The sequence below is a fragment of the Juglans regia genome, chromosome 2 (genome assembly GCF_001411555.2).
Source record: "Juglans regia cultivar Chandler chromosome 2, Walnut 2.0, whole genome shotgun sequence".
NCBI classification, from domain to species: Eukaryota; Viridiplantae; Streptophyta; class Magnoliopsida; order Fagales; family Juglandaceae; genus Juglans; species Juglans regia.
In genome coordinates, this window is record NC_049902.1 from 31569810 (window position 1) to 31582506 (window position 12697).

General features: G+C 36.7%; 2 protein-coding genes across 2 annotated transcripts; both read left to right on the forward strand.

Annotated features, from left to right (window-relative positions):
• Positions 1 to 848: 848 nt before the first annotated feature.
• Positions 849 to 5551, forward strand: LOC108984430 (plant UBX domain-containing protein 8). Its single transcript, XM_018956388.2, has 11 exons — positions 849 to 1140; positions 2069 to 2139; positions 2245 to 2803; positions 2883 to 2966; positions 3046 to 3161; positions 3329 to 3539; positions 3671 to 3871; positions 3973 to 4137; positions 4650 to 4793; positions 4872 to 4928; positions 5144 to 5551. The coding sequence occupies exons 1-11, from the start codon at positions 1057 to 1059 to the stop codon at positions 5249 to 5251; spliced, it is 1800 nt and encodes a 599-aa protein (XP_018811933.1). The 5' UTR covers positions 849 to 1056; the 3' UTR covers positions 5252 to 5551.
• A 2836-nt stretch (positions 5552 to 8387) lies between these two features.
• On the forward strand, positions 8388 to 11668 carry LOC108984412 (scarecrow-like protein 28). Its single transcript, XM_018956359.2, has 2 exons — positions 8388 to 8853; positions 9150 to 11668. The coding sequence occupies exon 2, from the start codon at positions 9245 to 9247 to the stop codon at positions 11300 to 11302; it is 2058 nt and encodes a 685-aa protein (XP_018811904.1). The 5' UTR covers positions 8388 to 8853; positions 9150 to 9244; the 3' UTR covers positions 11303 to 11668.
• Positions 11669 to 12697: the final 1029 nt, after the last annotated feature.

The window sequence follows — 12697 nt, forward strand, 5'->3', positions numbered from 1 at the left end:
TAAATACACTTGAAGAAAGGTTTCGTTATTTTCCTAGATCTTTTATGGTATAGAATGCCATAATAAATGACAATGAGGGTTTGTAATTTTTATTTACATTTCCTACTTTAATTTGTGAGATTTCTCTAGATTCATTATTCATTTGGTAACGAATTGAAATCATGGAAGAAAGATAATAAAACTTGGAATTCAATATTTAATTAGAGAAACACTTTAACTATAAAAATAAACACTTTAACATTTTATAAAAATTTACTATCTTATTATAAAGTATATCTAATGTATCACATGAAATTATGTTAATTTTTAAATTTATTTTTATAAAATTTATTTGTAATCACTTATCATTTAATTAGTTGCATCTAAAGTTGTCACTAAAAATCCTTTCAATAAATTTCCACGACAGTGGGTGCTTTTCTATTCATTATAAAATAGACTCCCTATTCCTTTGTCTTATTTGCAAACAAAAAGCTTGGTGGCTTAAGAATGAAATATGAGAAAAAATAAAAAAAAAATAAAAAGGTAAGAAAAAGAAAAGTGTCAAAAAGTAAGCTGAAACTTTTTTTTTTTTAATTTTTTAAGAAAAAAATTATTCTTAAGATGAGATGAATTATAATTATAATTAAAAATTAAATAAAATATTATTAAAAAATATATTTTTAATATTATTTTTATTTTAAAAATTAAAAAATATATATTTAATTAATATAATCAACGGCGATATAGAATAGAAACTCACAATATTTATTATTATTATTATTATTGTTATTATTGTTAACAGAAATGTAGATATATTCAGAGGAAGAGAGCCAGTTATTATCTTCAAGAGTCGTAGAAGATTGGAGAAGGTACTGTCTTATCATTTTTGTTTTATTTTTGTATTTTTTAAAAATGGGTATAGAATGGAGTAAAAGTATATAAGCACTCCTCCTCAACCACGGATGCATATATTTTTCCACACGGATGAATCTCTTTTCTTCCCCTGAGAGAGAAACCGAAGGAAGACGAAAGTAGCAGAAGAAAACCCCCTTGGAGCACAAGAAATTCGTTTCTTTAATGGCGAGGCCTAATCAAGAAGCCATCGATACATTCATCAGCATCACCGGGGCGACCGAAGCAGTTGCCGTTCAAAAACTCGAGGTAAGTTTTCTTCTTCTCGGTAATTACCGATCGTATTTTGGGATTGGTTTTGTCGGATATCTCATGGATTTTTTAAATTATACTTGTAGGTGTGCAATTCGTGCACAATTCCGAGTCTTTACTGTTAGGTGTTCGGTCTTTGATTAGGGTTTGTCTTCGTAGCCTGTTCAGCTTGGCAATTCGTTGCTATTTGTTGGTCGATGATAATTGGGTTTTGATCATTTAGATGCTAGTTATTGTGTGTATGGTTTATTAGATTGGCGTTTTATTATGTTTGGACGGTATGTATTCAATTGTTATTTATGGTAATTGACTTTTTTATGATTCGGTTTATTCAGTGGGTGGAACTAGAGTATTTTTTCGATAGAATTATATTCTCAAATTGTCATATATGCCATTGAAAATTTTCCCTTCACTAGGGATTCGTGCATTTCAGTTCTATTAATTCACGGGGATTGAGAATATCATACGGTCAAAGATAGATGAACTATTGTATTTTGTATGACACATGGATTGACCCACAAATACATCAAGGATTAGATTGGTTGGGAATAGCAATCAAGGATTTGTACTTTAAATTATCGAACATATTATGCTCAATTAGATCATGGAGGATAAGAGGGCATCCCTATCCAGCTATATTTTCCCAAACTACCTAATTAGTTTGTATTGTCCTTGAACGACCGGCGATGCTAGAAAGGAAGTCCCACTTCTTGCAATGGGATTTTTATGGCATTCCCACTCAGACAAATGGACTAATGAGCTGGTGACAGAAGCGGTTTCTTTTTACTTAGATTTTTGAATTCTGTAATCAGGTTTCTTTTCTGCTTTTATATGACCACGTGACTGAACAACTCTTTAGTGTTGACTGAAATCAAGTTCTTAAATTTTACATTTCCACTTCATCTGTCATCTTGCTTGCAATCAGGCACACGGTGGTGATCTAAATGAAGCTGTGAATGCACATTTTAGTGAAGGAGATCGAAACATATCAGCTAGGTATGCTACTTTATGTCTTCTCATTTATCCAATAATTACTATATTCTGCAAGTTTCATGCTTCCTGCTTTAGTGTTTATGTCTTAATTCATTCTTTCATGTTCAGCATGCATGAAACCATTGTTGCTGCTCCACAAGATGATTACATGGACATTGATCAAGTTGAACCCTCAGCACCTCCTTTACAACTTCCATCAACGGCTATAAATATGAACCCATCTTCTGATCTTGATCCAGACTTTAGTAGAAGCTTTTTGGATAGTAGTTCTGGTTTTACAAACCGTGCACCCTTCATAACACATCCAAGAGAAGTTAGGGAGATTCCCATAGAGGTAAAGGATAGCGGTCAGCCATCTGGTCGGTCTGGCCGCACTCCTACTATTGAGGATGTCACTGAAACTGAGTGTGCACACGGCCCAGATATTCATGGGACTGTTTTAATTGATGATGATGATGATGAGAATTTTTCAGCGGCCTCAACTGCTCAGGCTACACTGCGTGGTGGAGAAGACAATCATATTTTGGGTGATGGTTCTCATGACAGAAACATTAGACCCAATGCTCCTGAATCTAACAGATTGCTAGACTATAGTGATGACATAGAAGAAGAAATGATTCTAGCTGCCATTGAGGCTTCTAAACGGGAGGTGGAGGGAGTGCACAATGTATGCGAGCCTAGCCTTTAATGCTTGCAAGCATGTCCTCCATGTTCCCTGTTGATAATAAAAGTGTGTCTTGACGCAGGACTTAGCTGAGCTGGAGCCTCGGCCAAGGCAATCTCACTTGGAAGATGCTGAACTTGCACATGCAGTTTCATTGTCCCTGAAGGTCTGTTATTTACACTTTGCATGCAAGTGTCTTTTAATTTAATGGAATCTTGGTCCTATTTAACTTGAAACAAATTCAGACGGCTGAGAAAGAGAAAGCGTTGCGTGAGCGAGGGGAAAGTGCTGGAGCATCAGATGTTGGATCTTCTAAGCCAGCTGAGGGGGAGCAAGTAAAATTATCTGCATCAAATGGGAGGTAGGTGTCTCCTCCTGCCTATTAGTTATTCACATATTTCTGGCAAGTCAGTGTGGCTTGTCTTTGTACCAGCCATAAAGGTCATAAACATAAAATTCTTAGCTCCTGATATGCAATTTCTACTGTTTGGAGGAGGAAATATGATGAGGGTATTGTGATCAATCTAGGTTGGAGCCTGGAAGCTCATTTATCCAAGAGGAAGCTGAAGATGTTGAAGAGCAGCCTCTTGTCAGGCATAGGTCCCGTAACATGTCATCTGGCTCTGTTGAGTCTGCCAAAGATGTTGTAGTTGTTGAGGATAGCCCACCATCAAGTCCTGGACAGCATGATTTGCATAGTCGTCCTCAGCACAACGGAAATGCCTTTCCTTCTGATGAGGTACCTTACTTTATAAACACTGTTCCCATTTGTAAATCTGGACTAAAGTTCGGTCTTGCAGTTGATCAACTATAAACTCAATGTTCTCTACCAACTTTTCTTTTTCACCTTTACTCTTCACCAAATTGTAGTGGGGAGGGATTTCTTCTGAGGAGCATGATGAAGCAGTCATGCTGGAGGCTGCAATGTTTGGTGGAATTCCTGAAGGGACTGGATATCGTTCAGCATATGCACCTCATCATTTCATGCAAGCCGAGGGTCATTATCCCCAGTGGCAACCTCGCCCTCCATCACCCTCCTTGGCCGCACAGCGCTTGATACGGGAACAACAGGTTTTGCTTTGGGCTTTGACCATAAATAATGAGAAATTTGGGCCACCAAAGATGGCATGAATTAACTTTCCTTGGCTCTATGACTTGTGTGATGCTTGCAGGATGATGAATATCATGCATCTTTGCTGGCTGACAAAGAAAAAGAATTGAAGGCCAAGGAGGAAGCTGAAGCTCGTCGTATAGAAGTGGAAGTAGCTAGAGAAAAAGCTCGTGAAGAAGAAAGACGTAGAGAGGAAGAATCTCGAAGGAAATTGGAGGAAGAACAGGTATTGTTAATTGGTATGTTCGGTAGAGTTGTACCAATTAACTTGATTTTGTTTTATTAAGCTGGGTTTGGAATAATTATCCTTTTATATTGAAGTTTTCAAAAAAATTTCAATTTGGTTATAAATTCTTAAGTTACAAGTTCCCCTTCATATAAGAAGGGATTGCACTTGGAACTTTGAAACTTTTCTGTTTATGTATGGTTTGAGCAGTAATGGTTGGTTGTTAATGATTACAACAGTGTTGGATATCATGATTCTATTTAAAAGGTGACCTGAAATGATTTTCATTTACAAGGTTCTTCTTCGTTATATTATGCTTATAATTATCCTTGCATGGTGGGATATATGTGTACCTTGCTTTTTCTTGCATCAGTACATCAAACCTGGTTTTTTTAAACATAAAGTACACCTGAAATATTGGTGTTTGCTGCCTACCGGGCAAGGAAGACATTGGCGAGACTATTGTTTTCCAAGTTGTTTACTGCTGCAGTCTGTATGATTCTTGCTTGCAGGAATTGGAGAGACAACTGGCTGCAAAAGAGGCTTCTCTGCCTCAGGAACCAGGATCAAACGATGAAAATGCTGTAAACCTTCTAGTACGGATGCCAGATGGTAGCCGCCGTGGGCGCCGATTTCTCAAGTCTGACAAGCTACAGGTGAACCCTGTGAAGGAAAGATTGTTTTGCTTAATTACTTGGCTCTTTGCTAAACATGCATTGTTATTTGCTTTGCAGTTTCTCTTTGACTTCATAGATATTGGTAGAGTTGTCAAACCTGGATCTTACAGATTGGTAAGTACTCTGTATTTTATACTCTATTCCCTCTTGAGTTCTGCTAGCAAAGCCCATGCTTTCTATAAACTACAACTTATTCAGGATACAAGGATAAGTTCCTGTAGGCATTAACTTGTCTATGCATGCTAATATTACAAAAAATTACAAACATATTTTTATGAAGAGTTTGCCCTTAATTGTATCTGTTCTAATGTCTCTCATTGAGGGTACAGGCGAGGCCATACCCTAGGCGGGCTTTCGGTGACACAGAGAGGGCTTTGACACTGAATGAACTCGGGCTGACCGGCAAACAAGAAGCCTTATATCTGGAGTTGATCTAGAATGACAGAATCCATAAATGTAGAAATTTAGTCACTGGAATATTTTAGTCTTATTAAAATGTGAAGAGGGACATGAAATATGGGATTCCATTTTGGTTCGTGGTGTTTGGGCGAGATACATGGAATTTGAGAAGATGGACACGATTATTGTTGACCATACTGGGCAGAAAGAACTATCATTTGTCGCCATTTATTTCCTTTTATTCGATGGTTTTTCATACTTCATGGGGAATGCGGTGTATGGTGTGGTTTCGTGGCTCATCATGTCTGATAATTGTTATATATAGAGACTACATTTGCCAAAAAAAGTTGGAAAAAGAGAGAGAAAATACTGTTCTCCTCTTAACTTGTGAGTTAGTATCATGAGGTGCTGAGATAACATTCGCTGGCCCATGGACCATTGTTGTTGATCCTCCCCAAGTATCGGTATTCTACCCGAGAATTTATTTTGTTTTCGAGTTCTTAAAGTTGCTTTTAGATGTTTAGATGATCTGAGTTAATCTCTAAATTGTGTGGGTTTTATTAAGATGTTTTTTAAAGTAAATAGGTTGAGATGAGTTTTAATTTTTTATTTTATGAGAAATTGAAAAAGTAATAAGTGTTATCAATGATTAGTTTGAAATAAATTGAACTTATTCATCCAACTAGAGGTGTAAAAAAATAATCGGCAAACTGGACCGAATTAGTTCGGTCCGGTACCCGAGTTTGGTTTGGTCTAATATCAATTTTATTTTTTTTAAAATTGACTAAAATTAATTCTGCTCCAATTTTCTTTTAATAAAATTGAATGTTTATATATATATTATGATTTTTATATATAATATATAATTATATATAAAATAGTTTTGTATTATATGGTAAATTATTAATTGATATAATATTAAATTTTAAAATCTTATATCACTATAGTGTATTGTATTAATAGTTATACTAATACTATATTACTATATTAATATACTATAATATATCACTATATTCTATAATACAATTATAATATATATTATAATATACTATAATATACTATTATATATTATATAATAAATAATATAATATATTAAAATCAAAAAATTGGATTAGAATCGTTAAAATTGAAAATATCGATTTAAAGAGGTAATCAGTGAAGAATTGATTCTTAAAAATACAAAATCGATACATCCTAATTCGATTCTAAATTTCGAACTAAACTGGTTGTATCTCTTCAACCACCCAACTAAACATAGAGTAAAACTTTCATTTGTCTTTGTTTTTTTAATATGAATTAAAATAAAAAATGAACAACCAGTATTTCCTTTGTGATCGTTGCCGCAAGTTGAGCGCAATACTTCATTACTTCTGGAAGAAAAAGCGGATTGGAATCTGGGTTTCACTCGTCATGGGCAAAAGCTAATCAGTCCTCCAATTTAACGGTTCCTTCACCTTGTAAAGTTGCTGTGCTCTGTCTCACTGCCAATTCATAATGGCACTCACCTTCAAGCAAGCCCGTGTGGGGCCTTGGATCATCAACTTTCACATCAAATAACGTTAGCTACTCTGCCTACTCTATGAGTCTATAACTTGGGCTTTTCTCAGACAGGAAATATGGGATAAGTAAATAAATACGGTTGAAGATTCGAACTCGAAGAATAGTTATAACCCAAAAGACACAGATGCTAAATGGCCGAAGATATCTTATGAAGGTGTGTTTCGAATTTTTTTATTTATTTAGTAGTTAAAAAAATATTTTTTAATAATATTATAAATTTTTTATTTTTTATAAATATTTATGATAATTAAAAAATATATCAAATAAAAAAAATAAAAAATAAAAAAATATTTTTTACCTGTTCGTCGACTTTCAAATCATATCCATCGGAAGATGTAGCTCTACTCCCTAAAAGAATACAAAAGAATTATGCGGAGAGAAACCAAAAATATCTAGAATGAGATTTTTTTTTATTATTGAATGATTAAAAAAATATTTTTTAATAATATTATGAATTTTTTATTTTTTTAAAAAATTTATGATAATTAAAAAAATACATAAAAAATATATATATTCTTTTCAAAACACTTTTTGGATCTCAAATTTGAGACCCATAGCATTACTTATGCGGGTAATGCTTATCTGCCACTGCCAACTACCACCTCCTCTCTTTTTTTTTTTTTTTTTTTAATATCTTTGAAATTATACTATTTATAAGTTTTTTTTTATAAAAAAAATGAAACTTCTAATTTTATTAATAATCCTTATTTATAATAAAAAAATTATGATTAAATTAATTTTTTTTTAGAATAAAAAAATCCTAAAACCAATCTTTGAAATGTAACAAAACAAATGAAAAATCTTAAAATCTCACACTCAACACCTTATGAAAAATATTTTATATTTTATAAAAAAAAATTGTGAGGTATAAAAATAAATAATGAGTATAAAATTCTTTAAGACTAATATATCTAGAGTGTAAAACTAAAATTTGTATAACTAATATTATTATTATTTTGATAACAACTAATATTATTTTGAAGTTAACGTCTAAAAAACTATTTAGGGTAGACTTATTATAATTATAAAGAAATAATACTTTTATAATCTTAACCTTCACTCGTGGTCCATTTAACGTGGGCAATGTGGAGCTGCCACGAAGGACGCGAGGGAAAAAAAAAAAAAAAAACATGGCATAATATTCAATGCTTATAGCAAAGTACAAAGCTCAATTGCAGCAGAAGTACTCAAATCAAAGCTCGCTTTACTTTGTGAAAGCTGAGTTAAATCTTACATGGCGGTTTGCTGTCCCTCCACGTGTCCTCGACTTGCTTGGCCATAAAAAAATGATGATGTAATGCAACGGTCAAGAGCACGGACATCCCGGGGGTGGGTCGGGGGCAGGCACGTGCGGCCTACGTGACTGACACCAGACAAACCCCGAACCCCCCCAACATTTACCTTACCTAAAAGAGGAAGAATAAACTCCCGCATCACACTCTCCGTACATTTAAACCTCCCAACGGTCATATTTCGCCGACAGCTTCCAACGGTCATATAGACTACTGCTTTTCACCGTCCGATCTCTATCCAACGGCCACAATACCAAGTTTCCTCCTACACCCTTTTCACGCAGCCATGCCCTTTTTTTCCTCAATGTTGCTGGTAAATCAGATGAGTCATAGAGCCCGGAAAAAAAGCAATGATAGAGACGGTCACAGAAGTGGTGGTGTAGTGGGTAGTATTAGGAGAGTATGGTATAGTTGTAGAATAAGTGGAAAGTAAAAGAAATTGCCTTAGTATATAAAAGCGCGAGTCCGTTATGGTATATGGTTTTTTTGGGTAGTGAGTGCTGACCAGTATTTCTCTCTGTTGATAATACATTTTCAATGCATGTCTGAGGGGTTTCCGGAGCTGGGCTTTCTGGGTTGTGCTTGTGATTCAGCTTCAGCTATGGTGGAGTTCATAGGCTTTTCAATTGATAATCTGGGTCACAAGATTTCTCAGTATGTCATCCACCGATTTGAGCAAGTATGTCTCCACATTTCCATTCGTGGTTTGAGTTCCATTGAGAAGAAAAAGCATAGCCTCTTCCAATGACTTCTCTCTGAAAATTACGGAATCCGATGATCGTTTTCTGGTAGGTTTCTAAATTAGTTTTCAACTCTTTCATTCTTTTTTGGGGGTGGGTAGTTCATATTCTGCTGTTCATTGCATACTTACATATATGATCATATAGGAACACTAAAACTTGTGAAAGATTTTGGTATTCATCGGATTCCTATATATATTGTGTTTTTTGTTGTCTAAAAAATTCACACACTCACGCAGTTTGTCTCTCCGGATTTCTCTTTTTAAACATACATTCAGAGTTCACATAGATCCATACAATTCATACAGAAAAAACATACATTCCATACTTCAAAAAATCTACAGGAACAAAGAGAGATAGGGAGGGGGAGAAAGAACAGAATAGGGTGAGTGAACTGAAGTTAAGAAAACAAAGAAAGAAAATAGGAAGTTTATAGACGATGTTGGCTGGGTGCTCTAGTTCTACATTGCTGTCACCGAGACATAGATTGAGGAGTGAAGCACCTGCACCGTTGCAAGCCTGCCATTTCCAGCTGCCTTCAATGAGCACACAGAGATTGGACTTGCCATGTAGTTTCTCCCGCAAAGACACCTCACGCTCGCAGACCATTAGGCCAGTAGGCCTTTCGGTGGAGAAGCCAATTGAATCGAAGACCGGCAGTTGTTCTCTTAAGCAGAGCATCCGACTTCCGCCTTTGTCAACAAGCACTTCGACGAGTGCTCAGACCACATTTACCGACGCGAAGAGAGAGATAAAAAACGAGTTTTGGGGGCAAGGAAAGAGCTTGAAGAGGTTAGCAGAGCGGGGCTCGGTCGATGAGTCATGCATTAGCAGAGCCAAGAGGAAAAAGAGGGGTAGTGATAATGGGAAATCAGATGACATTCGCGGAGGTGGGCGTGATAATTTGAGTTTAGGCCAGCTGGGTGCTGGGAACTTTTGGTTTCAGCCGAGTTTGGAGGCGTCTCGGTCAGTTCCGGGGATCATAGGCCTTAGCCCTCCTCACGTTCCTTTCTCTTTGACATATTCAGAGGAAGAAGAAAGGATCTGTTATGTGCCCGGTGAAGTGATTTCACCGCCTTTGCCATTGTCAAACAATCCATGGGTGGAATCCATTGTGACTGAGATCACAGACCTTGGCGAGAAGGACGGTGAGACCAGCCACGGGCTGGTGAAGGAGGCCTCGGGTTCAAGTTCTTCATCAGACAGCCAAAGCTTAGGCCTTAGGCTAAATGAGAATGTCTCGGAACAAGAAGTGGGAAATGGGTCTAGAAATCCTTATTCACATGAAGAACATGAAGTGGAGACCAGGGAGGAGGACAACCGAGGTGAGCATCAGGGGTTTGAGCTTGTCAGCTTACTTACAGCATGTGTTGAAGCAATTGGGTTTCGGAATATCGCAATGATTAATCATTTTATAGCCAAGTTGGGTGAGCTTGCTTCGCCAAAAGGAAGCCCTATTAGCCGTCTATCTGCTTATTACACTGAAGCTTTGGCTATACGAGTCACAAGGCTTTGGCCTCATATTTTTCACATCAACACTCCTCGGGAGCTTGATCGGGTGGATGACGACTCTGGCACTGCACTAAGCCTTTTTAACCAGGTGAGCCCAATTCCAAAGTTTCTTCATTTCACATCAAATGAGATATTATTGAGAACCTTTGAAGGGAAAGACAGGGTTCATATTATAGATTTCGACATTAAGCAAGGGCTTCAGTGGCCTAGTTTGTTCCAGAGTTTAGCTTCTAGGACTAGTCCTCCAAGCCATGTGAGAATCACCGGTATCGGGGAGTCCAAGCAAGAACTGAATGAAACAGGAGATAGGCTTGCTGGATTCGCCGAAGCATTAAACCTGCCTTTCGAGTTTCATCCAGTAGTGGACAGGTTGGAAGATGTGAGGCTATGGATGCTTCATGTGAAGGAGCAAGAATGTGTGGCCGTGAACTGTATTTTCCAAATGCACAAGACGCTTTCCGATGGGAATGGAGGGGCACTAAGGGACTTTTTGGGACTCATCCGCAGCACAAACCCCACAATTGTCATTATGGCTGAGCAAGAGGCTGAACACAATGACCCCAGGTTGGAAGCCAGAGTTTCCAATTCACTGAAACACTACTCTGCCATATTTGACTCTATTGGTTATAGTCTTCCCTTGGACAGCTCCGTCAGGCTAAAGATAGAGGAGATGTTTGCACGTGAGATCAGGAACATTATTGCTTGTGAAGGAAGGGATAGGCTAGAGAGGCATGAGAGTTTTGAGAAGTGGAGGAAGTTGATAGAGCAAGGAGGGTTCCGATGCATGGGAATTAGCGAGAGGGAAATGCTTCAGAGCCAAATGTTGTTGAAGATGTACTCTTGTGAAAACTTCAGTGTTAAGAAGCAAGGGCAAGATGGAGTGGGGCTTACTTTAAGTTGGCTAGATCAGCCTCTTTACACAATCTCGGCATGGGCGCCACTTGATATTACTGGCAGTTCGTCCTCTTATTCTCAGCCAAGTTGAATGCTTTGGGTTTCGTTTTCTCTATGCATTTCCAATACCTTCCATTCCAGTCTAGCATACAGAAAAGGGATATACAATTCTTTATAGGTAGGAAAGTATCATTATTCTTTCATTCTTTTGTTGCAGATAAGATTGTCAGTCAATAGTGTCACAATTATTTGTAGGTCGATACTGATTACAGTGGTTGCAGGCCAGATTCCTATATTTCAGGCACTAGTATTTTGAGTCAGTTTGTGTTTATTCATTAATTCTTTATGTATGCTGAAATTCTTTGTTAATCATCTTTCATTGTATTGCTTTGTTACTCATAAATCATGTACTTTTGGGCACTCATTCTGTTATTCATGAAACGATTTCATTGATTTATAAGTTGTTAATTTCTATAATTTGTCCTAGTGCTATCTGTTTTGGACTCAATTTGACAATCTAATGGGTGAGAATGTCTGATGCAAAAGTTGTTTACATGTGTGTAATCATGTATTCATCACCACTGGGCCAAAAAAGTGTAACTGAATAAATAGGTTCTGCTGGAATTATCAACAAAAGATTTCTTCACATAAGTTCAGCTGGATCATATGGGTTCTTTAGAACCATAGCAATAGACCACTTCACATAGAAAAAATTCTACTTTACATAGACTACACGTTTATTAGCAGAGCAAGGAACTAAATTGCCAAGCTACCCCTGACTTTGAATGATACTATGATTTGGATTATGATGAGGTGATGGCATTGTATGGAACGAGGTTTCGGTTACCAAAGTGAACCATACTAAAACCAGCATCGACGAAGTCATATAAATCGACAAATCTCCAACAAACCAGCATATATGATCTTATTGATCCACCTAAATAGTTCTGGTTCCTGGTAAAATGTTCACAAGTTCTCTCCTTTTTTCTCCAATTTGAATCCAATTGGTTCTCATTTTCAACATTCTTCGACAAAACCCGAAAAGATCAGCCCCGAATCATTAAGGTATGTGTGATACTACATATTATAATATAAAGATAAAGGGTAAGTGGTGTATGGAATCTTATATTACTTGAGAATGAGAAATTCTTGCTCTTTATAATGTTCCAATGAAGTTTTAATTATATCATTAACTAGTATTTTTAAAGTATAGTCCATGTAATTTGGCCTTCTATTAGTGCCTTACAGTAGGTGACTAATAATTCTCTTCGCGGACTGACAGTGAGGCAAGAACAATGCATTTTCATATTCGAACCAGCAAGTCTTGGTTTTAAACGGGCTTTCCCTTGGCAGGCAGACTTTGTCAAACTACGTACAACAGAACAAGGAAAGCCCAACAGCAATGAAGTTGGGCATGATTTGGTCCTGGAGATTACAGCGGAAACATGTGATTCATAAAAACTTTTTTGAGGAGAATAAATTACCG